At 53.0% G+C, this 25241-nt stretch overlaps 1 protein-coding gene across 6 annotated transcripts in view; it reads left to right on the top strand.

Moving 5' to 3' along the window:
• GRK5 (G protein-coupled receptor kinase 5) overlaps positions 1–25241 on the top strand; it is a 215621-nt gene that overhangs the window by 88380 nt on the left and 102000 nt on the right. For 5 of the 6 annotated variants that reach the window (XM_073904119.1, XM_073904117.1, XM_073904118.1 and 2 more), the window contains exon 2: positions 12578–12673. The exons of the other annotated variant lie outside the window; for it this stretch is intronic. In XM_073904119.1, the coding sequence (XP_073760220.1) occupies positions 12578–12673 (96 nt within the window). The remainder of the gene's footprint in view (positions 1–12577; positions 12674–25241) is intronic. 6 annotated transcript variants of the gene reach the window in all.

Genomic DNA, 25241 nt, shown 5'->3' with positions numbered 1-25241 from the left:
GGGGGGGTGGCGGTGGGGGGTGATGGTGGTGGGGGGATGGTGGTGGTGATGATGATGCTGGGGGATGGTGGTGGGATGGTTGGTGCGGATGGTGGTGACGGTGACGTTGATGGTAGAAATGATGGTCACGGAGATGGTAGCAGGAATGGTGATGCTTGTGATGATGATGGCTACATTTAGTCAGCCCCTACTCTATGCTAAGGGCTTTGCACGCTTGGCACTAATTCTGAACCCAGCAAAACAAGTTGGGTAAGCAGCAGTATCCTTTGCAGGAGAAACCACTGCGTGACGTAGCAAGACCACACAGATGGTGTGTCGCATGGCTCAGATAAGGGTGCAGTGGTTACCCACTGATACGGCAGGGAAGAGGCCTTGAGGCAGGGGGCAGGAGAGCTCCGGGTAAACAGCCCAGCTGTCACTCAAGCAGCCTTTGGTCAAGGTGGCCCAGTCTTAGGACTGCCCTCAGCAGCAAGGTTTCCTAGGAGGGACGGTCCCCTAGCCCCTGTGCCCTGCAGCCTCCTTGCTCTCGGGCTCAGCATGCTGGAGAGGGGCCATGTCTCCCTGTCCCCATGGCGACCACTTACCAGGCCTGGTGTTGGTTTGGGTTTTCCTAATTTGAGGTTGCGGGATCCTTCTGGTTGTGGCGTAGTTTGTCTGCTCTGGAAACCCGACTGTGGTGAGGCCACGAGGGGGGCCCAGAGGTGCTGGGATCTGCCCACAGGCCACAGGCCCCACAGGCCCGGTGCGGCCCCCCATGCTTCACACCACTTCAACACTGCACTTCCTTTTGAGAGCAGAGTGGAGGTTTCAGGTTCTCGTGGCTGACAGCAACGGCCCTGAAACGTTTTGGGGTCAGGATAGCGGTGACTCTTTGCCTCCCCACGTCCTCCAGGCCTGGGGTGTGCTAATGCCCTACTCCCATGTGCCCACCATGGTTTTTGTTTGCCTTCGTGGCGGGGGGTCCCCTTGAACAACGGGAGCCCCCAACTAAGCAGCTGAGTTCAGCTCCCAGGCAGGTTAACGGGGCCTGGAAAGGCCTTCGGGCCCTCCCCATCTCCTCTGTCTCCTCGTTTTACTGACTTGGGCAGGTTGCTCCCTGGTCTGACTGCACCTGCCCTGGACTGGCAACCTTTTGAACAGAGCCTGGGCTTCCTCCTGGTTTCTGGGCCTATCGCTGAGGTCTCTGAAGTGCTAAGCAGGGTCAGCATCTACTGTGTGGTGAAGTTGGTGGTTTTGTCAGGCTGTGGGAAGCAGGCAGCCTTGGGCGGGGAGAGACTCAGTGCCTCCCACCTTCTTCCCTCGCTGGCCCACCCTGGGGTTCCCGTGCCAGTAGGAAGGCACCGAACACACTTGAAGACTACGTGTTGCTTCCTGCCCTGAGGTACCGTGGACTCGGCCCAGCATGAGCGGCACAGCTCCCATCTCAGGGCATTCTGGGCCACGGGGGCCTTTGGCGGCCCCTCACGTGCTGTTTTCCTCTAAACGTTTCAATCAGCGGGTAGTTATGGGGGCATCTCCACCTAGCCCCACCCCATCCTGACCTCCCAGCTCAAGCACTTCGGGACAGTGTGGTCATGGAGGGACTGAGGGCGAGAGTCATTTTGATTCAGAGGCATCTAGAAACGTCACAGAGGAGGGTGCCCTGAGGCACAGACCGCGCTGGTGCTGCAGACCCAACGGGGTCCTGTAATTGGAATCTTGCCTTGTTCGGGGCTGGATGAGGAGAGACTGAACCAGTGAGATGCCGCACACCTACCTCATCAGCTTCAGCTGCGGTGCCCCACTGGTGGTGGCAAAGGTGGCAGAGCCCGGGGGGAGGGGACAGAAATACCAGTGACGGGGAGGGCAGGGGTTGGAAGCAACTACCTCAGCAGAAAAGCGGGCCTCCTCCGCTTGGCCTGTGGCCTCTGAGAACACTGCCAGCCTCCCTGTGGTGATATTTTCTGGAAAGCCAGCCTACTGGCCATGCTTTGGAAACCGACTCCTGAAAGCTCACCTGGGTAGAAGGGAGTTGAACAGATTCTTCAGCCCCACAGACGTCACAGGCAAAACTGTAACACTACCTTCCACTCGACTGGCCAGGAGTGGGTGAGTCATCAGCCTCTTGCGGCTGGGAACACAGGGAGAAATCCTTCCCACGTACAGTCACCAGGATACCTGAGAACTTCCCAGACCTTGATCAAAGTGCTCTGAGAGAGAGAGAGCGCCTCCAGTTTTCATGCCTCCCTCACCCCACGAGTATCGTAAAGACCTGCTTTACAACAGCATTTGGCTTTCTGACGAGGTTGGTCCCTTGCGTTAGCATAATGCTGACCTTTCTGAGCCTCGTGGCCCCCAGCCACCCACAGGCCATGGAGGGAGGGAGGGCCTTGAGGCAGCAGGGGGAAGGGGCCCTAGTGGGAATCCTGGGGCTGCTGCAGTCTGTGCCCCTTACCCCCACATCCTGTGCCTTCGACCCGCAGCACCCCAAACTGTTCTAGAAGTGAAAGTGGTTGTTTCTGTGGTCTTGCTCGTGCTACCTCTGGTGATGTCTGGCCCTGTCATGGGGGCTCCTGCTCTTGAACGTGTGAGCCCGAGCCCAGGGAGGCCGGCTGCCTGCTTGCTCGGCCTGCTTTCTCACCCCAGGCCCCCCACCTGCAAAGACCAGACCTGATTGGATTGTGTAGCGTCTGGGCTGGCCCATGACTTGTGACCTGGAAAGAAAAGATGAGTTGGCCAGTCAGATTTGTTCCTTGGGACTTTAGAATCAGGGTTCTGGCAGGCAGGTGGTGAGCTGGGCCAGAGGGTCCTGAGGACTTGGGGTCCTTGACAGCTATAATACATTTCTGATACTAACTATCCTGGAATTAACACAGACTCCAGATGAGGGACACAGTCCCACAGTCTGCCTTCCCTTCAGACCCTGGTTGCAAATTTGGGGGGGTGTCAAATTTGGGGTAAGTTGTTAGAAATGCAGATTCTCAGGCCCGACCGTACTGGCTACAAATTCAGGAACTCTCTTACCCCCTCAGGTTTGATAATTCACTAGAATGACTCACAGAACTCAGAGCACTTTACTTGCAATTTTATCAGCGCTAAAGGACACAAAGCCAAACCAGCAAAAGAGAGAGATGCATAGGGCTTGTGAGGGATGCGTTACCTTTCCGGTAGCAGCTAGCAAATTCGCCTGAGCCCCGTGCCCAGAGTTTTTATTGGGGTTTCATTACTTAGGCATGACTGATTGAATCGCTGGCCACGTGGCTGAGCTCAATCTCCAGCCCTCATCTCTCCTCGCAGGTCAGGATATTATCACTGGGTTCAGAACCTACCCAATCCTATGGTTGGTCATTCTGGCATGGCCAGCCCCAACTTGAGCCATCTTGTTAGCATAAACTCAGGTACGTTTGGGGGGGATCCACCATGAATAAAAACAACACTCTGTCACATGGTAAATTCTAAGGACTTGGAGGTTACCTCCCAGGAACCGGGGACAAAGACCAGTCAAATTCCTCGTTGTATACCAGCGGCCAACTGGGCCTGGGCAGAGGGGTGAGTGAGCCTGGTATGGTCTGCAGAGGGGTACGTGGTGGCATGGGGGGCAGACACCTCAGCGCCAGCTTCTCTATGTCTCCATGGCCTTCTGACTCCCACAAACCCAGCTGCTCTTAGCTGCCTTTCCTTGGATTCTTAGAGGCCTCCGTGATCCTGGTAACAATCCCCTTCTTTGCAGGTCAACTCAAATGAGTCTCTCTTACTGCTAACCTTGGCTAGAACTGTACTCACCAACACTGTTTTTCGATTTGAGCTCTGTGGGAAAACATCCTTCCTCCTCAGGGCCCACACAATGTATCAGGTCCTCTGTGGACCCTGGCAGGCCCATCTCCATAGATGGTTCTCTCCTCTCTGGGATCCGTAGAACAATCAAGGTCCAGAGGCCATCAGAATGCAGAGACACCCAGTAGAGGAAGTGTGTACTCCTGGTACAGGAGGGGTTTGAGGGCAGTCCTGCCCAGCCTGTTAGGGAGCCAGGCCAGGGCCTGGGGGCATGAAGTGGGGTTCCCTGAGGCTGGCTTCCCAACCTGGACCCTTATAAGCCAGCACTGAGCATGTTGGAAATAGGAGGGCTCTTTTTTTTTTTTAAGATTTTATTTATTTATTTGACAGAGAGAGACAGTGAGAGAGTTCGGAACACAAGCAGGCAGAGGGAGAGGGAGAAGCAAGCTCCCTCTGAGCAGGGAGCCCGATGCGGGGCTTGATCCCAGGACCCTGGGACCATGACCTGAGCTGAAGGCAGCCACTTAACGTCTGAGCCACCCAGGCGCCCTAGGAGGGCTCTTATGCAGTTTGCCCCTCACTCTGGCTGGTGGCCTGGTAAGTGGCTGACGCCGTCAAGCATCCGTGTGAGAAGAAGCTCAAGTCAGGCAGGTGCTTGTCAGTCAGATCCCAGGATCACTGAATTTGGGGGCTGGGAGGAACATTTTTGGTGGTTTGTCCCAATCCTGCTGTGTTTCTTTTAATCGTTTTTAGAAGTAGGCAGGGCAGAAATCACCGATCAGAGAGAGGGAATTTCCCAGAGAGAGTGGTCCCATCTTCCCATTTCTCGTGTGATGTTCAGGAACTTTCTCTTACTTTAGGGCAGTGGTTCTCAAGCTTGAATGAGCATCAGAATCGCCTGGAAGGCTCATTAATACACAGGTGGCTGGGTGCCACTCCCAGAGTTTCTGAGTCAATACATCTACAGTTAGGCCTGAGAATCTGCATTTCTAACACATTACCCAGTGAAGCTGATGCTGCTGATCCAAGGACCACACTGACCCTCTGATTCAAGGGTGTGAAGGAAGGTCTTCCCAACAAATGCATGGAGGCTTCCTCAGCTTTCCCCAAGGCCACTTTCCTCTGATCAGCTGCTCATTTGTCAGCAGGGAAGAAAGAACTTTAGACTAAGAGTCCAACACCAGGGTCCTCGGTCAGGTTGTGACGTGGCCGCTTGAGTGATTTGAGGCAAGTTTCTTGCCCCTCTGAGACTGTTTTCCCATTGGCAAAATGGGTTCAGGAATAGGACCTCCTCATGGACTTGATGTGAGAATTAATTGCGATGATGTCCTCACCGATTGTCCCTGGACCCTCGGAGTACAGGAAGGGTCGTGTTTCTTTAATTTCCAGATCAAATATATCATACCATAAGGTTAATGAGAATCCCAGGGTCAATTGTCTGGCAAAGGGCTGTCCCCCTTCCTTCCGAGGGTGGAAAGAGAAGGCCCAGGGCTCGAAGGAGTCCAGCCAACAACTTTGCAGTCCTGCTGACCGTCGGGGTCTCTGCTGTTGCTGGTTTTGTCAGTGTCCTTTGGAGGAGGGGCCTCTGCTGGTAGCCCCACTCCTCTGTGCCACAGGGCCACGATCCCTGGGGGGCTGGAGGTTCCTTCGTGCTCAGAGCCCCTCGTCACTGGGATCCATGGAGCCCGCGCCTTGTAGAGCTCAGCACCACCCCCGCAGCGCCGTCCCCCACAGTAGGCGTGGGTCTGCCTCGCTCTGCTCCCTCGGGTTCCCTCTGCCCCCAGAGCACGAAACCCTCCCTCGAGCCCAGTACAAGCAGCAAGAATGACAGTAAGCCAGTTTCTTCCCCCACAGTGACCACTTTCTCATGGCAGCTTTTTTGGAGCGATCCTTTTATTCTTCCCTGGGGGCATCTACGGGAGCAAAAGGAATGCCAATTAGTTTACGAGCGCTTGGCCCGTGCTGAAGAAATGGTAGCTACCTCTTACTTTGCCTTTTGTGCCCACACTCTAGTCCCTGCTAGGACTTGCCGTCCTGCCAGAGGAGCCCCCACTCCTCTCGGCTACTCTCCCTTCTTCTGCCCGCCACCCCCTTATCACACTTGCCTTAGCCCTCCTGGGGTGCACCTGTAAGAGGCCATTGTTGGCGGCCCAGGGGGACCCTGGGGGCGGGAGGAAGGAGAAATGATTTGCTAAACAATTTCATTCTGGAAACTGCCCCCTCCTTCTTATGGGGCCACCTGGGGGTGAGGCCCCAAGTCAGGGAACGCTCCTATCTTCCTGTTGCCCACCTTTCTCCGGGTTTTGCCCTGGACTCTTTCCCATTCCAGGAGCAAGACCTGCCATCTTGATCCTTTGGTGCCTTTCCTCAGAGTGGTGAGCTGGCAGAGTTCAGCCAGTGTCCCCAACATCTTGGCCTCTTCGCTCCTCGGGCGGGACCCCTTCTTGTCTAGCCCCCCAGCCCGTGTGGCTGCCATCCCCTCCCTGGCTGGAGCTGCCCCTCCTCCATGGAGCCCCCCGCCTACCAGGTCACACTCCGAGCAGTCTTGCTCATCTCTGCTCTTTGAAGCCTGGAACGAGCTGGATGTTCCTGAGGGCAGGGACCATGTCCAGTTCACTGACTCGTTTCCAGCCCATGAAAGATAAACTGTGAGCAGCAGTGGGTCAGATGGTGAAGCAAATAAAACCCAAAGCTGCTCAAGACAAGAAATGGCTGTGAGTCAGTGCAGGGGGGCTCATTCACTCCTCATTAATTCCTCTCCCTGAGCCTCTGGCTTCTCATCTGTGAAATGGGGCTAATGCCACCTTAATGAGCCCCAAACAACACCCAGTTCAGTGCTGACCTCAGGCGGCTGGGGGTGGGGTAGGGTGGGGTGGGGTGGAGGTTGTCATTGATTCTGGCAAACATTTGTTTACCCAGTCAGTCAGCCTAACTTAAAATGAAAGCTTGTGATTAACCGGGCAAGTTGTGTGAGCTGCCCCACCCTCTGGAGGGACATTGAAAAGGTCTGGGTGGAGCTGGGCGTGGGCTGTGGGCTTGGCAAGGGAGCTCTGCCTCTCCAGGGCAGCCCTGGAAGGGGCATTGGCGGGGGGGGGCTTGAGGAAGGAGCAAGGCTCCAGCAGGTGGAGGGATCAGGAACTTCTGCGGGGTCACGGGAGGGGGGAGGGGGGCCCCAGAGGATGATGCATACAGAGGTCAGAGGGATGACACTTGCATCTGCTTGGCAAATGCTGTTTGAGCATCTACAGTGGGCCAGGAGAGAGCAACAGAGAGCACGGAAACCCAGGTCCCTGCCACCATGGTCTTCCCTCGAGCAGGGAGACTGAGGCTAGGCAAGTAAAGCACTAAATAGGAAGCTGTGGGGTACTGATGAGAGCTGGGGCCGGTGCTGGGAATCTGGTAGTGACTTCACACGTACAGGTTGGGCACATCAGTGAAAATGGGCCGAATGTTTTGGAAGAATGGATCAGTGAATCTGTCAGCTGACGAGAGTGTGCGAGAGAGAGAGAGAGAGAGAGAGAGAGAGAGAGACTGCCCAACGGCCCAGGGCCTCCCAAACACTGTTCAGTGGCAGTTGTGAAGGCAGAGAATGGGGCCCACTTCAGCTACCCAGGTGAGAGAAGGCCCTCCAGGATGGCCACACAGTGCTCAGGGCAGTCTTGAACCTGGATGCCGGCATTAAGACTTGAAGCGTGGAGGGGAAACGCTCACATTGGGTAGGCAGAAGATGATCCTGCCAGAGGGATCAATGAGTGCAAAGGCCCTGAGAGCAAAGGCCCTGAGAGCAATGGCAGGGAGGAAATAAAGCTTGGGGGGACGGTGACCATGGTGAAGGGCTTGGCCAAGGAGAATGGGTGACCAGTGGTGGAGGGGCAGGCCTGGGAACTGGCCACCCCAGCTGCTGGGGCTTCCGTCAGTGGTGGAGAGGTGTTGCCTCTAGCCCCCCTATAGGCCTGACACCCCTCCCAAGCAGGGAGGTGGGCCTGGGGCAGTGGAGGCCACAGGGCAGGGACACACAAGGAACTTCAGGAGCAGGGTGGTCGCCCTCACTGCCTCAGGGTCCTGAGAAACAATCACATCCGGTTGAAATAATAAACAGTATCAGATACACCATCTGCTAACCCAGCAGCACACTTAAGAGCCAGATATCTGGAAGTGGAGACCTCTTCGAGGCGAGTTTTGGTTATGGTGAAGACAGGAGACTTTGCTCCAGCCCGTGTGAGTTACGGAGGGGCAGGGTTTATGTCATGAGACTTTTTAAGGAACTGGAGGCCAGGTGAGTGGGGAGGCCATTCAGGATCCCTGCGGCCATTTAGGGGGACACCCTGCTGAGAGCGTCCCTGTATTAGTTTTCTATCACCGCAGTAACACGTACCACGACCCCAGTGGATGAAAGGAACACAAATTATTGAGTTACAGAAGTCGGACGTGGGTCTCACTGGGTTAAAACTAGGGTGTTGGCAGGACTCCGTTCTTTCTGGAGGCTCTCAAGGAGAATCTGTTTTCTTGCCTTCTCTGGTTTCTAGAGGCTGCCTGCTTTCTCGTGGCCCCTTCCGTCTTCAAAGACAGCAGTGGCTGGTCTTTCTCACCCAGCATCACTCTAAACTGACTCTTCTGCTCCCTCTTGTAAGGACCCTAATGCTTACATTAGGACCACCGAGACCATCTGGGATAATGTTCCTGCTGTTATCCTTACTTCCATCTGCAGTATTCATTCCCCTCTGTCACGTATCCACATATCCACAGGCGTCAGAGAGTAGGACATGGACACTTTGGGGGGCTTTATTCTGTCTACCCCCGTCCCTGCCCTGTTCCGGGGGCTGAGGAGGTAAGGAATAGGAGGCAAGGAGCCCCATGTGGGTTGGGAAGTCTGCTTTCTTGCCCTGGGGCAGCCCCCTGGGTGGCTGTGTGAGACCCTCTCCCTTCCTTCCTAACTCCAACTTCAACAACACATTGCCCCATTACTAACGTCTCCCCCAAACCCTGCACTTCTGAGGGGTCAAAACGCTTGTTAAATAGAGCAGTGTTTCTCCTCCTCAGCACTATTGACATTTTGGATCAGATTGCTCTGTGTTGTCGGGGCCTGTCCCATGCATTGTGCAGTGTGTAACCACATCCCTGGCCTGTGCCTACTCATGGCCAGTAGCACCCCCAGCCCAGCTGTGACAACCAAAAATCTCTCTAGACATTGCCAAATGGCCCCCAGAGGACAAATCGCCTGGGTTGAGAACCACTGAAATAAAGTCTTTAATGTCTGTCTTCCTTGCTAGATTAGAAGCCCCCAAATGGCGACACCCTGTGTCTCTTGCCTGCCACTGTGTCCCCAGCACCTGCATAGAGCTTGGCATTTAGTAGATGCTCAACATATATTGGTTGAGTGAATTAATGAGTCTGTGTTAATTTTCCTAATGGATAAATTAATCCATAAAAAGTATGCGTGCACGCACACACACACACACACACACACACACACACGTGTGTACATGTGTAAAGTGGACCCCTAATTTCCATAGATTGGCCACCTGAGAATCACCTGGGGAGCCTTTTCAAAAGTCACATCCCTGGGTTTTGATTGCAGACAGTTGGGGTACAGCCTGGTAGTCCATATTGTCAAGAAGGTTTCATCAGTTCCATAGAAAGATAGAACTACTGTGTGATCCAGCGATTCCCCTCCTGGGCACAGACCCAAAAGAATTGAAAGCAGGGACTCAGATATCCATAGCAGCATTGATCACAAAAGTCAAGCGGTGGGAACGACCCAAGTGTCCATCCACAGATGAATGGATAAACCAAACGTGGTACCTACACACAGTGGAATATTATTTGGTCTTAAAAATGGAATGAAATCTGACAGATGCTGCCATAAGAATGAACCTTGAGGACATTATGTAAGCGTAATAATCATACATATTGTATGATTTCGCTTATTGGAGGTCCCTACAGTAGTGAAATTCATGGAGACAGCAAGTAGAGTGTTGGCTGGCAGGAGATGGGGGAAAAGGGAGTTAGCGTTTGCTAGGTGCAGAATTCCAGTTTGGGGTGATGAAAAAGTTCTGGAGGTGGATGGTGGTGATGGTTATACAACAAGATGAATATACTCAATGCACTGGACTGTATACCTAATAATGGGTAATATGGTAAACTTCATGTTGTGTATGTTTTATCTTAACACACACACACACACACACACACACACGTGCTTTCTTCTAGCCAGATCTGGGAGTGAATAGTGTGGGAATGGGAGGGGACAAGGACTTAGATGGGTTCTGATGGCCACTCTTGACCTCCCAGCCTGGTGGGGGCTGAGACGGTAGCATCTGAACTGCTGATGTCTCTAGAGGGCAGCCCTTTCCTGGGGGGTGCGCATTTCAATCCCTCTGGAGGCCAGGCAGGCTGCCTGCATGGACGCCCCGTGGCCTGTCCATGGGAGTGGCTGCTCCCTATCTCCAGCCAGTTCTTGCCACGTGGGATGCCTGGTTATGGAGAAAAGTCTGAAATCTGGATTTGCATGGCAAGTCTCCTCGTGGTTTCAGATCTTGACACCTAGTTCAGTGAACAAGCAAACAAGCCACGTGTGGGTCAAGCATGACAAGTCCCCAGGCGTCTGGGGTGGCTTCTTTTCTCAGAGCTTGTAGGCTGGGGCCCCATCTAGAGAGATCCCCATTCCTGCTCCTCTTACTCAACACTCCATCACTTCTGTGGCCGGACACCATTTTTTTTTTTTTTTTGAGAATTTCCCTGGCTTTCGAAGCACCCCAAAGGAAAGTCTACACACAGAAGGGTGAGGGTGCAGGCCTAGGGTCTGGATTCCACTCAAGTTGGGGTCTTGGCTCTGCCATTACTGAGCCATTAAAGGCCACTTTCTTCTTTCTTCCGTGCCTCGGTTTCCTTATCTGTCAAGGGGGAATAGTCATAGTTCTGCCTTGTAGACTTACAGTGAGGGCTCCAGAGAGTGCACGTGAGTGGCTTGGCCCGGGGAAGGGCCTGGGGAAGAGCTCTGCTGTGTGTGCCCATGTGTGTTGACCCAAGCTAGAGGAAAGAGCCCATGAGTCTAGTCGGACAGGCCATCAGCTGGCGAGTTGCTCAACTTTGGACATTTGTTTTTTCATCTGTGACGTTGGTCCAGTGATCTCTTCCTCAAAGAGTCATTCTGAAGATTAAACAAGGTAATGTTCAAATCTTACCTGGCCACAGCAAGTGTCCAGTGCACACTCGTTCTGCCCCTTGGAGTCTGAGGCCTTTGCCTTCTGCAGAGATTGGAAAGGAAGGAAGACAGGATGAGCAGAGAGCAGAGAAAGGACCCCCCCACCCCAGCTCCCTCTCCTACTTCCCAGCCCCCGGGGTGGGGGTTCCTGGTCCTGGCCTCAGAAGCTAACCCAACTCACTGATGGGGAACCCGGCCTCAGCTGCCCAGGGCAGCCGGGTTGACAGTGAGGAATCCTCACTCATGGAGACCAGCTCCCTGCCAGCCCCGGGGCACACACTGGGCCAAGGTGGGTACAAGCTAAGCTCCTCCTGCATCCCTTGGTTTGCTGGTTGGAGAGAGGGGCCCAAGCCTGCTCTGGGAGGGTTAGAGACTGGAGGCACTGCACACCCACCCAGAGCAGGGAGCAGGCCCAGGGTGCCCAAGCTCTGTCCCAGATCCTACTTCTCTAACTGTGCCCCAGACTCCACAGGGGTTGAGGTGTTGACTGTGTGAAGGAAAGTAAAAGGCCCTTAATATCCCAAGATACTGAGGGGTCTAAAGGGCTATGTGACCTTTAGCATGATGGTATCTGAGGCCACTCTGGGGGTGGGGGGTGGGTGATGGCATCTCAGTCCCTTGAGAGTCCTGGCACGACACAGAGGGGCCTCCGGGTCTGAGGCCCAAGCACTGGTGGGCTCAGGGACACGGGCGAGAGTTGGCGCTTCCCCTTGCTGTTTGCACACCTGAGCGTTCTGCCATCTGTCCACTGTCCCATGGGGAAGGAGTAGCGTGGGTGATGGGAATGCCCCGTGTGTATACCTTATTCAGCTCCGTGTGTTCACTGCATAGTCGTCATGTGTGTGGGGTCAGCATGTGTGCATCTTCATTGCACGTGTGTTCATCATGTGTGCCTATGCATTACATATGCATGTCCCTAGCGTGTGCATGCTCATCATACGTGCACACCGGGGAGGATGTGAGGCAGGATGGGGCCCTTCTGGAGTCCTTCCAGCCTTGAGAATGCAGCCTCTTGTGGCCGTGGGGTTTGTAAGGAGGGGGAAGAAGGGGGTACAGGAGCCGAGTGGAAATTGAAGTCCCTGCTCCCGGCATCTGGCCTCCAGTTGGGGAAGGGGACTCTCCACAGAAAACAAGAGGACCAAAAGAGGCAATGAGGGGGCTGCAGTCCACTCACTTGTGGATCCATTCTGTGAGGATTTCCTGAACCCGAAGGCAGTATGAAGTCCAGCCGACCTGGCCCCTGCCATGGGAAGGCTGGGGTCTAGTCTGGGCCCAGAGGCTGGGCACCCAGCAGGTCTGAACAGCGGTGGGAGATGTCGACAAAGAACAGGGCACCGGATGTGGGCTCAGGCCTGGCTGACTGGAGGGGCCCGTCTGCTCCTGCTGGTGGAGGGGCCCAGGCCCGACTGTGCGGGGAGAACACACACGCTTGATGCTGGCCAGCAGGGGGTGTGTGTGTGCTTGCTGGGGTCTGGGGTGTGTCACTGACTTGACCTTAAGCCCCCTGGCTGTCTCCCAGCCCCGGAAGCTGGTGGACAGACTCACTGGGATGGGAACCAGGCTCTGGAGCCTTGGACAAGACCAACATCAGCCCAACATCTTTTCCCCCCATTTCTGCAGGGGGTGGAGGAAAGCGCAAGGGGAAAAGCAAGAAGTGGAAGGAAATCCTGAAGTTTCCTCACATTAGCCAGTGTGAAGACCTCCGAAGGACCATAGGTAAGCTGTCCTCTGCCTGGAGGGGGTGCGGGGAAGGGGCTGGGAGAGGAGCGAGGAGCCCGTTGACCAACAAACTGATTATACAGTGAGTCAAATACGAACCCGTTAATGCAGCAGAGTGATTCCAGATAGGAGCTCCAGGCTGACATCCTTGCTAATTGACATAAAGATGAAACTAACAGGGGCGCCTGCGTGGCTCAGCTGGCTAAGCGTTCGACTCTTGATTTCGTCTCAGGCTGTGATCTCAGGGTTGTGGGTTCAAGCCCCGAGTTGGGCTCTGCACTAGGCATGGAGCCTGCTTAGGATTCTTTCTCTCCCTCTCCCTTTCCCCTTCCCCCCAACCCCCCCCCCCAAAATAGGAAACTAACAGTCATTGAATATTTGGTGTGTGCTGGGCAGGAGTATCTCCCAATTACCCTTGGAGGCAAGTACTGGGTTTTTTTCCTCCATCTTTCAGATGTGAGGATCTGTAAGTGGCCCGAAGTTGCACAGCTTGTGGGAGGGTGGTGGAGGTGGGCCAGGCCTGGCACTGAGCGCCCCTCACAGCTCTTACCCTTCTTGCCCGGAGCCTGTGGGCTCTGCCCTCAGTGAGCAGGCTTTGGGAGCTGAGAGTGGGGTGAATGTCTGGGTTTCCTTTCCTCTTGCTGAGGATGCTGATGCTCATGGAGGGGCCACCCTGTTCAGTGAGACAGCCCAGTCCTCTTTATTGGGTACCCACTCAGCCAAGCACCTCCCACAGCAGAGGGGCCTTGTTTTTCATGGGTCCGGCACAGCCAAACTCACCAATTGAGAACACAGCGCTCCCAGGGAGGGGGTGGACATGATGAGGCTCCTCCATACTGGTGGGGGCCCTGGCCCTTCTCTCCTGTGAGCTCTTTATACGCCCCTTGCCATATGAAGGCTTCTTATCTGTTCCTGACTATTGGAGGGCATGGACGTGTTAACCACTTCTTAGTACACCGAGATCCGTTGAGCACTGGACATAGGGTGGCCTTGTCACCCAGAACTCTGTGGGCCTAGCTGCCCTTGGGACTTCTGCCTGGGGCTGTGGGTGAACTGCCCAATGCCTGCCATGAAATGTGAGGCCACTCACGATCACTTAGGTTTTCTGAATGGCTTTTCTAGGTGGCCTGGCCTCCACCAGTTCCCCAGGCCAGGCAGGACTTACATGGCATCCTAAGCCTGCTCAGTCCTGGCCGCTTGAGCCACCCTCCAGATTCTTCTGCTTTGCTGTGATAGCAGGTGACAACTGTTTGCTCTGTGTGCCCCACATGCCCGCCATGGAGCTCCCTTAATTAGTGTTTATGAAATGAAAGGAAGCCACCTGCACCCCATGAAGGCAGATATGAGCAGGTGAAGCAGGTAGGGTGCTAAAGCATGGGGAAATGTCCTCAAGATCCACCGTCCACCTTAACAACTCAGATCAGGTCCCCCACCGTGTTCTTGGTGCGAGTGGCGCTGGCCTAAGGGATCAGGGTCAATGGATTCAGACAGACTTGGGTTCAGATCCCACCTGACGAGTCACTTAATCTTAGTGACCTTCCATTTCCTCAGGTGAAAGAAGTGATCATGAACCCAGTCAAATGAGACCATGTGTGTAAATGGGGCTTCACTGGAGCCCTCCTCAGGAGCCCAGGACACCCTCCCCTTAGCACTCCAGCTTTCTTTCTGGAATGCCCAATAGCCACCACTCTGCTGGGCCCTTCCCGTGCTGGGCGTGCTGCAGTCACCCTTGATGCTGGGGACGCCTGGGGCAGGGTGGGAGAGAAGATGGGCACCATCTCCTGGGCCTGGGAGCATTTTGCCAAGCTAAACTCCAGGTGGCTTTCAGAGAGAAGGGAGGAAGAGCCTCTCTGGAGTCTGGCCATTATTTCCCTGGGCCATTTTATTCTTCATGCTAACTTAAACTTGGAGAGGGGCGCCTGGGTGGCTCAGTCGTTAAGCGTCTGCCTTCGGCTCAGGTCATGGTCCCAGGGTCCTGGGATCGAGCCCCGCATCGGGCTCCCTGCTCGGCGGGGAGCCTGCTTCTCCCTCTCCCACTCCCCCTGCTTGTGTTCCCTCTCTCGCTGTGTCTCTCTCTGTCAAATAAATAAAATCTTAAAAAAAAAAAAAAAACTTGGAGAGAATAGGGCCTAGGGATGGGGACCTCAGTTACCATGTTGTCGTACACCCTGGGGAGACAAGCCCTCTCTGGTCCAGGGTGAGCAAGTTCACTGGAGACCAGAATGCCTGTTCTGGGTCCTGAGCCCGGTTTTCCTCAACGGGCCCAGGGAATGGCTCCCACTCATGCTTACAGCCAAAGAATTGATGCAAGAGGCTTTTCTGGGGTGCTGATTTGGAGGAGAGAGCTTGAAATAGGAGGAAAGACCCCCCGCACTGAAGTGGGGAGCTGTGCAGAGAGGTGGGGTAATTGTGGGAGAGCCAGCTTGCTTGGGAGGAGCCTTGCCCATGAAGCTTGTTCTTGGGAAGCTGTTTGCCTCTCTGCCTTTGGGTAGACTGCCCACAGGTGGTGATACCAGGCATGACCTGGGGGCACAGTCAGGCCCCACAACTACTTCCTCAGAGAATTTGACTTAGGCCCCTGGTAAGGATCTTTCAGAGCACACCGTCCTCTTCTGTGGGAGCACCCTGCCTCAGCTGTTCTGGTCACTCCAAGTGCGAAAGGCTCTTCAGGAAGGATCTTTTCAATTCGCCACTGTGTAGCTGGTGCCTGAAGGTGCACAACAGAGGTTGGGTGGATGAATGAGCAAAGAATGAAGGGGCGTGAGTAGCACTGAATTTATACAGTGTTTCCAATAAATGGAAAAGTATTGAAAGCCCTGTAAGGGCTTTCCTGTAACTGCCAGACAGGTTAAAGAAATTGGAGTATTCTGCTGTATTTGATTCATGTGTTTCTTAAAAATATAAAACATAGGGGCATCTGGGTGTCTCAGTCAGTTAAGCGTCTGCCTTCAGCTCAGGTCATGATCTCAGGGTCCTGGGATTGAGCCCCGAGTTAGGCTCCCTGCTGAGCAGGGAGCCTCCTTCTCCCTCTGCCTCTGTGTGCTCGCTTGCTCTCTCTCTCAAATAAATAAATAAATCTTAAAAAAAAATATATAAAACATAATATGAAATGTAGGACTTCAGTTCCAGACATGATGGAGTAGACTCACTGTCCCCTACCCTCCCACCAAGGACAGGCAAAAGCTCTGGGCATTATGTATGAAACAAAGAGAGGAAAGTTGTGAAAAGTGGAGAGATGAAGGCAGACTGGCTGGGGACCCGGGAATGTGAGGAATGACATGTTAGCAAGCTCCTGGGTTCTCTTTTCTGCCTCCCTTATTCCCAGGGACCGGGTGCTGGAGAGACTCACAATCCAGAAATGCCAGTGGGTACAGATAAAAACGAACCCCCTCCCAAGAAAAACAAAACCCAGCCTGTTCTTTCTAACCAGAGCCCTGGGAAAGGGGCTCCGAGCTGAACAGGCAGCGGTTGGAAACAGCGGTCACTCTTCCACGCTGGTCCTCACCAGCGACGTGGGTGCCTCTGTTTCCCTTTCTGCTGCTCAGTTAACCTGGTTCCAAAGACCAAGTGCATGCTTCCTCTCTGTTTCTCTCTGACTGTTCTGATCCTTTGAGGTGAACCAGCCCTGCCCCTTCCAGCCCCCTCCTTCCAAAGCCAGACCCTCCACATCCCACACTGCATCCCTGTCCCTCCACGAGGCTCGCAGGCATTGCCGAGAAGTACCACAAATGTCCCTCAGCTCCCAGTTGGCCTGGCCCCGCTCTCACTTTCTGTTTGGGGCATCTGGGAGCATAGGATTCAGCTCTCAGCTTGTCTTGGTCTGAGGACCCCACCCCATGGGCCCCATCCCCATCTGTCCCTGTATGTCCATAAACAGGCCTCTTGGCAGGGCCCACTCCCCGGGGAGGGTGGGAGAAACGTGCGTGCCGGTGTGTGAAAATGGATTCTTCTGTTCTCCTGGAGGGCATTGAAAAGACTCTGTGTGTGCAAGAGCAGTGCGAAGAGAGGCCCGGGGAAAACAGGAAGGCAGCCATAAACGGCGGGGCTGCTGCTCGTGGCAGTGGGTCCCGGTGCCTGAGCCTCCCTGAGCGGTCACGGTCCGTCCCCCTGGTGTTTGCCTGGCCTCTGCTGGGGTCCTGCTGGAAGACTTTTCTAAAATAAAAATCTCATTTCTTTTCTAGACGAATATACAAACCAAACAGGGGCAAATGCCGCATTTATTTTTCTTGTGGACACATGAGCTCACTTTCTGAAGCTCTTTGGGAGGATGCCCTGCGGGGGGTGGGGTTCGGGCCAAGGGACAGGGTTCCTCTGGACCCAGAGGTTAGCGTGAGGTGGGGTGGTGGGCAGGCTCCTGATCAGAGGGAAGAGCACGAGGACCCGGGGACGCTGCCCCCTCCCGACGGCCCAGGACAGTGGTCAGGGAAGGCCACGCCCTCTCCTGCCCTTGACATTGCCCCACACAACCACAGGCCCTGCAGCCAGTGGGACTTTGAAACACGGAAACCGTAGCCCTCGAAACCCGTTGAAACGGCAGCTCTCTGTCCCGCCCGGAATAAAAGTCAAACTCCTTACCGTGGCTTGTGAGCCCCTGGGCTATTGGGCGAAGCCTAGGGACCCCTTCTCAGAACAAGGCTCTTCCTTTTCTAAAACAAAATTCATGGGGTTATAAGGGAAGCCAGTTCTCTTCAGATTCAGTTCTTAGATACTTTTCAAATTTATGATATTGGAATATGTGTGCTTTTCTGTTAAGACTTTAAATAATAACGGCCAACCGCTGGTCTCATGGCTACTGTAACTTTGCATTTGTGATGAGCATTAGTGCTATTTGCAGATGTCTGCAACAGTGGTGTTATGGACGAGCAGTTTCTGTCGTCGACCAGTCCTGGGCACCCCTAACGTCACCGTCGGTTGTTGTTGACGTTCGAGACTGGAGAAGTGCTGGTTTTCAGGTAGAGGTTGGTGAAAAGAGAGATGACGTTTTTCTCCATCCAAGTCTGCGGACCCCCGAGATCCTACCCGTGGGCTTCTTGGCAGTGCCCTTCCCACCCTGCCCTACATGAGCCGGCTCTCGCCTTTGTTTACAGTCTCTCCCTCCTGCCCCATGCGCAAACCGCACTGGTCACCTTTCTGTTCTCCAAATGCCCCACGTGTGTTTCCAGCCTGGAGCCTTTGCTCCTGCTCTTCCCTCCACCTGGAACGCTCTTCCCTACATTTTTCCAGGGAGCCGTTAGGTCTCAGCTCAGATAGAAGCCTTCGCAACCAGCTTCTAGAAAGGAGCCCCACTCTCCCTCTACTTGCTGCCCCTCACATGGTGCAATTTCTTAATGTTCTTTGCCCATAACTACATCTGAAATCATCTTTTGTTTAGTCTTTAATTGTGTATTTTCTGTCCCCCAGTGGGACTGGGCGCCCCATGACAGTAGTGACTGGGTCTTGTCTGGTTCACCACCAGAACAGTGCCCGGCACACAGTAGGGGCTCACTAAATATTGGGTGAATCAAGGAGAGAATGAAGTGTGTGCAATATTGGAAGTCAAGGCTCTTTTGAAAAGATGTGTGACATGTGCATACCGGACCCAAATTTAATCTAAACGGCATTCTCCACTGAAAGTACTAGAAGTTTGGACTTAGGAAGCACCTACTCTAGCACCCCTGCCCCAATCCTTACTGCGTAGATGAGGAAGCTTCATACCCTTATGAGACCAGGCCATGGTCTCACATCTACTCAGCGGGGGAGGCCAGCCAGCGTGGCCCAGGCCCCTTTCCCCTGAGGCTGCAGTTTGACTAATCGTCACAGGGATGTGAGGTTTTCATAGAGTCCTCAACTCAAGGAACTCAAAGCATCTTCTCCAACCATGCATTTTAGACCTGAGGAAATAGGCTCCAAGGTAGAAGTGAGCTACAGCTTTCCACTGCTCAGCATCAGATTGACTCATAAGGGTATGACGTTTTGGGCATCAGCCTCCAGCCAGTATTCAAATCAGAGAGACCCGTTCGTCACCCAGAGGGAGAGACATTTCTGTTTGTCTTTTTCTGTCTTTATTTTATCTCATGTGAATGGGTTGCATGTTCATTTGCTTATTCAATCAGTATTTACTGAGCACTTACTATGCACTACCCACTGGGGAGACAGACCTGGTTCCTCCTCTCCTGGAGCTCACTCGCAGCTTTGCCCAGGAGACTGATGGAAATGAAGAGGTGATAACAAATCGAGAGAGTTGCACGATGGAGGAATAGGATGTTAAGCTGGAGAAGAATTGAGAGTCTCTTCCCATCAGGAACATTCCTGGAGGAGGTGCCATCACTCTGAGCCTCCAAGGGCATCTCTTTGTGTGAGATCCCTGAAGACGTGGATCATGTCCTTTCTATCTTGAGGTCTCCATGGCTGGCATAATGAGTGGATGGATAAAGTGGCTGTGAATGGACGTTGTCCCCCTACCCAGCCCAGAAACCAGCTCTGTGATTGTCAGCAATGACTATTAAGACAGAGATTCCTTGTCACACATACCTGCTTCCAGTGTGAGCCCAGACATGAGTAACTTGACTTCAGACAGTCCTGGTAGACGGTAGAGCACAGGAGGAGGAAGGGATTCTCTCATGTCTGTTCCAAGCAACATCAAATAATGACATTATTAGTTAATAAGCTAATTGTTCTCAAGATAATTAGAGAGCCCAAATCAAAGAAGTTCTCAGAACATCCAAAACGGAGAAGGCTAGAACGTCATTGTGAGGATAAAAGGTTGTTGAGGTCTACAACTATTCCTCAGGGACGCAGAAAGTTCTGTTGGGCAAAAGTGTGGCATTCTTATTTATTTAGTTCAGGCTCATTGCATACTTTATTCTTTCATTAAAAAAATAAAAAAGTATGAGGGGCTTGAGTGAAAGAGTTGATTATTCCACTGTTTGGCAGTATTTCTGGAGGAACTGTCCAAAAGCCATATAATAAATCAAGGCCCCCTCCCCACCCTCTGGCGGGACTGACGTTCACGAGGAGGCCATTCGCAGAAAGTAGCTGCTGTGGTCTCACAGACGGATGGGGGACATTTGGTTCGCCTTGTGGGACAGCCTCTTGCCAAAGCCTTAACTCTTTCCAGGAGCAGAAGCTCTAGGCTGTAGGGGGTTCTTAGAAGAAAATTTAGATTCTTAACTTAAAATAAAAAAACCAAAAACAAACCAACAACAAAAACCCCCAAACACCGTAATAGCAGGAAGATTGCCTTGGACTGCCTAGTGCTTGATTATTCACCCAACACTGCTCATGGTCTTGAACCAAGAAATCAGCCTGCGGATACTTGTGGAGCCCCTCATATGTGCTCGGCATTGTCGTAGGCACAAGAACTGTACCACTGGCCGCAGGAGCAAGGCAGCCTCGTGAAGGGCCCTCCCTCCTTGATGCTGTGGTCAGTGGTGGCTCTTGTCACCCTCCAGCGTGGGACACTAAGCAAGTTGCTTAATTTCCCTGGGCTGCAGTTTGGTTGTCTGGAAAATGGAAGCACTGATCCCGGTGCCGTGGAACTGTTGTTAGGGCCAGCAGAGTGCCCAGCACAGGCCACTGTTTCATTGTCATTGTCATCGTCGTCCTCTTCATGTGCTGTGGTGTGCGGGCAAAGGCGAGGACCCTTTGGGAGGGCTTTAGAGTTTCCCAAAGAGGCAGAATTGACTACAAATGATGAATGGGGCTGACATCACATGGGTCCCGCCCCCAGGGACCCCTGCCTTGGGGTCATCTGATCCTACCTTTCCTTGAGCCCCTGCCTCCAGACTCCTTTTCCTGGAGGCCTACCCTGATTTCCGGCAGCCCTCAGCCGCTCTCTCGTGCCTCGGCCTCACAGCACGCCTTGGGAAGCCCATAGTGTCTCACCCTGCCCTGACCCTTGGCCTGCTGGGTCTCTTTGAAAGGACATGTGGATGTTCTGGAAGGTTACACCCCAGAGTCCTAACAATAGTTACCCCAGGGGAAGGCATGGAGGTCAGAGGGGACATCAGCTTTACCTGTAAGGTGGTTTTTTTTTAAAAAGGAGAATGCGTTGGCATGTTATTTGTGTACTTAAAAGTTGAACGAATACTGAATCCCCCAGCTGATTCCACAGTGGGGCAGTGGGGACAGTGACACCATTTCCTTCTTTCCTTGTTGACTCTGTGTCCCCTAATGAGTCTGTGGGCTCCGGGAGGATGGTCAGAGCCTCCCCCTCTCTGCAGATCTGCAGGACTGTGGCTGAGAGGCTCCTGCTCTGTACTGCTTGGGTGTCGGCAGGCAGGAACCAGCCCATAGCCGTCGGCAGGTGGGTTCCAGGGCCTCTGTCCTGCGAGGGGAAGCCCAGGCCCAGATCAGCCCAGTAGGACCCCGGACCCTGTTCCTGGAGTCCAGCCTCCTCCTGGGCTGCTCAGCTCTGCGCTGCGACCAGCAGTGACCTCTCAATCCAACCTCTGGTGGTCGGCCTGCACACCGCTGGTGCTCGTGAGTGTTTTCTTTCTTCCTCTTCCTGTGTGGAATGGGATGCTCTGGGTCTCCGCTCCCCAGGAATGCAACAGGGACTGGCCCTCCCTGCAGACAGCCTCCCTTTCTCTGCCCGCCTCCTCAGGGGCAGCTGGTTCCCCTCCCCCACCCCAGGGACATAGAAGGGTCTGGAAAGGAATCTGGGCTCCTGGGCTGGGTCCCACCCCACCTGAGGCCTGTGTGACCCAGTCCCCTTCAGGTCTGCTGGCCCGTGAGCTCTTGATTTAATCGTCAGGGAGACCAAGTCTTTCTGCAGACGTCATTCCCGTCCTTGGGGTGATAAGGGCGCGTCACGTCTGTCGTTCTGCCACTTACCATGCTCCGATAAGGCACAGCATCTGCTCGTCCTTGGAGGGCAAGATAAATTTAGATGTGGCGGATTTAGAACATCAGGTGACCCGTTTGCAGCTTAGCTCTCAGGAGGGAGAGGGCAGCCTGGCTTGTCTACCCACTGTGTTCCTGGTATTAGTTTCACCTCTCCACCAAGACCAGCCACCTCTTGAAGCCGAGGGGTCAGGTCCTCTTGGGTGCGTGGGTGCATGCGAGATGCTCAGTGATCCTAGCTGGTGGGTTTCGAGTTTGGAGAGTCTTAGACTAGGGTACGGATGAAGGTTTTACAGATGATTTGCAATTGTTTTCAAAAGCTGCTCTGCAGGGAGGGGGTGCTGGATCCAGAGCAGGCTTCTAACTGATCAGGGTTTCTTTTTACCTTTTATGTTTGAGCCTCTTTGTAAGATTTTATTCCAGGATTAAAACCAAGTTTGAAACCCACTGCTCTAGGCCAGGCCTCCCATTTTCCAGATAAGTAAACTGAGTCCCAGAGAGACAAGTGACTTGCCAAGTTCTCCCTGTGACCTGATTCCATGGCAGGCTTTCCCTTGCTGTCTTGGTTGGCATTCACTGCCATAGCAGTGGAGGGCTGCATCTGGGATCTGGGATCAAGCCTCTCTCCTAGCTTCGGGTGGTTGCTGGCAATCTTCGGCTTTCCTCAGTTTATAGAAGCATCACTTTGATCTCTGCCTTCTCCAAGTATGTGTTTGCGTGTCCATCTTTCCCCTTTTTATAAGAACACCAGTCATACTGGATTAGGGTCCACCCTAATGACCTCATTTTAACTCGATTACCTCTGTAAAGACCCTATTTCCAAATAAGGTCAAATTCCAAAGTACTAGAGGTTAGGACTCCACCACATCTTTTCTGGGGAATACAATTCAACCCCTAATACCCATATTCTTACATGGTCTGTGGAGATCAAGTTCAAGGCGCCAGAGGATCCCAGTTCCCACCAGGTCCGAGGGTCTACTGACCCTGGCAGGCCCAGACTGACCACTTCCCCACAGGACTGTCTAGAGAGGATCAAAGGCTTTCAGAACCATGGACATGGTACTTTTTAATTCCCTCTTTATTCTTGTTGCTGTTATTGTTCAAGTGATCCTAACTGGTAAATTACTTTGCTTAAAAACACAGAGAAAATTTTAAGGACAGATCACCCATAATTTTACCACTCAGCTGTAGTCACAGTCAACACTTTCATGTAATTCCTTCTAGCATTTTCCCCCACGCACATACCTACGGGTTTCTTTTCCCCTTACCTTTTTTTTTTTTTTTGGTAAAGATTTTATTTATTTATTTGAGAGAGAGAGAGAGAGAGACACAGCGAGAGAGGGAACATAAGCAGGGGGAGTGGGAGAGGGAGAAGCAGGCTCCCCGCTGAGCAGGGAGCCCGATGCGGGGCTCGATCCCAGGACCCTGGGACGATGACCTGAGCCAAAGGCTTAATTAAACAACTGAGCCACCCAGGCACCCGCCCTTACCTTTTTTTCTTAATGTAATTTCAAAAATATTTTCCCACATCATTAACATTCTCCATAAACGTGATTTACGTTTTTCCATTTGACGTGTATTTATTAAGCGTCAGGCACTGGGGATACATCCGTGAATAAAACACAGAAATTCCTGTTGTCGTGGGCTGCCATCCTCCAGGGGAGTGGGTACACCAGTGGACAATGGGGAACTGGCCTGTTGCCCTCCACCCAGCACTGGTCCAGGCCCCCAGTGTATCCCTCCCTATGGCTTATTTATTTCTTGTGGGCAGATTCTTCCTTTAAGGTTCTTGAAAATAAGCCCTTGCCCCTAAGCACAGCATAAACCTGATTTTGAAAGGCTTCATATTGATTATATATAGAGAGAGAGATAGAGTGAGAACTATTTGTTTCTGTTTTCCTCTAGCTTTTGCCATTCCAGTTAGCGTTCAGATTAACATCTTTGTACTCCACTGTGACATTTTGATCTCTGGCTCAGAGGTGAGAAAGCCCACATTGTCTTTTCAAAGGCCAGACACATTAGCGAAACCCAAGCAGCGGCCTCTCCACCTCCTTTGCTTCCTCTGGAATGTTCCACTTGCAGCCTGTGCTTGCATCTGCAGACGCCATTAACCTGAAATGTGCCTCTGATGGACAAAGCACATGAGGTTCGCTGAGCACCCGGGGCCCCGCTTGCCAGGCCCAAGCGACTGCAGTCGGGCATGAGAAGGGCTTTTCTGTCTGTTTTAAGGCCCGTCGCCGAAAGTGGGAAAAACAAGCTAGTTTATGCAGCAACGGGGACCTCAGACCGGCCCAAGAGGCCAGCTGACCTGCAGCAGCCTGAGCATGACAGCATTCTGCCCCATAAAGAGACACTAGGACAACACTTTCAACCGTCTCTGCCCAGACTCTATTTATAGAATTTATTTCCCGGGCTCTGTCTGTTCAGCAACACCTTGGCAGCATGTCCTCCAGCATCTGTCTCAGTGCATTAAACACCCCTTGTTCGGAGTACCTCAGAGCTAGCACCCAGGAGAGTGAGAAGAAAAAAATGTGGGTGGAAGGATATTTGGGGCCAGTATAAACGTTTAAATTAAAAAAAACAAAATAACCAAAGAACAACAACAAAAAATTTATCCCCTAAAGAGCTCCTGTGGGCATGGGTTCCTGCTGACTCCTAGCTGTGGCCCTTTCCAGCCAGTGTCAGAGAGGAAAATGCAAAATCGAGAAGCATTTGGAGTGCCGCCGTTTGTTTTTTCTGTTTCACGGTTGTGCTGTTCTTCTATCATCTTTAAAAAATATTTTTAGAATTATCTTTTAGTCTTTTTCTCCTTACAGAAATAAAATACATCCATTGATGAAACTTCCAAAATATAATCTAAAAAGAGGAAAGTAAAAATTGCCAGGAGGATACCCGTGATGAACATTTTGGTCTGCGGCCCTGTCATGGTCTGTTCGGCTTCCAGAGAGAGAACTGTCTCCTCTGTCATTTGTCCTCCCTGCCCAGAAACCAGATATCATTTAAAATGGAAGTAGGTGGCTGTAGAATCCCCACAGGACTGGGAGGCAGCAGACTGAGGTGCTCATGCCTCCCCCTGGATTCTCTGGCCTTGGGAAAGTCACCTAACCTCAATTTGCTCATCTTTGAAATGGGGACGCAGCAATCCTTACCTTAGTGGATGATCCAGTCGCCACAGGTGTTTCCTGGTAGGAAACACTTTGTAAAGTGCTCGGCCGTTTGTTGCTGGCTCTTTTCAGTGTGGTCATGTGACCCTTCAGTAGGACAAACGGCTAAAGTAATTTTCCTGTCGCCCTGAAGAACTGTGATCCTTTCTTCTAAAGCTGCCCCTGTATCTGATCTTGGTGAAAATCACCACCTTCCTTCCTACTGGCCAGAGACCTGGGAGCCTCCCTTTTCCTGCCTGCCCTCCCCTGTCCAGCTTACATGGCCAGTCCCTCTCCAAGTCCGGGCAACTCTGCATCCTCAGTATCTCAGGAGTTGGCCCCTCTCTCCCCACCCCTACTCTTTCCCTCACCCTGGCCACCTTCCTATCCTGCCTGAACTCCGGTGTCTGGCCCTGCCCCCAACTCCATCCAGGCTCACCCGGGTCTAACCAGGCTCCACACACAGCCACGAAGCTCATTCTAAAATGTCCATCTGATCGTGCCACCAGCGGCTACATTGGCTTTCCATTGCAGTCAAGATGGAGCCCAAGGGTCTTATCTGGCCCTGCCTTGCTTACTGCTCCAGCTTACCCCCTCCT

This window comes from Callorhinus ursinus, unplaced genomic scaffold (assembly GCF_003265705.2).
Source record: "Callorhinus ursinus isolate GAN/ISIS: 27379988/994484 unplaced genomic scaffold, GSC_fseal_2.0 scaffold20, whole genome shotgun sequence".
Lineage (NCBI taxonomy): Eukaryota > Metazoa > Chordata > Mammalia > Carnivora > Otariidae > Callorhinus > Callorhinus ursinus.
This window is presented reverse-complemented; position numbering and strand designations above follow the sequence as displayed.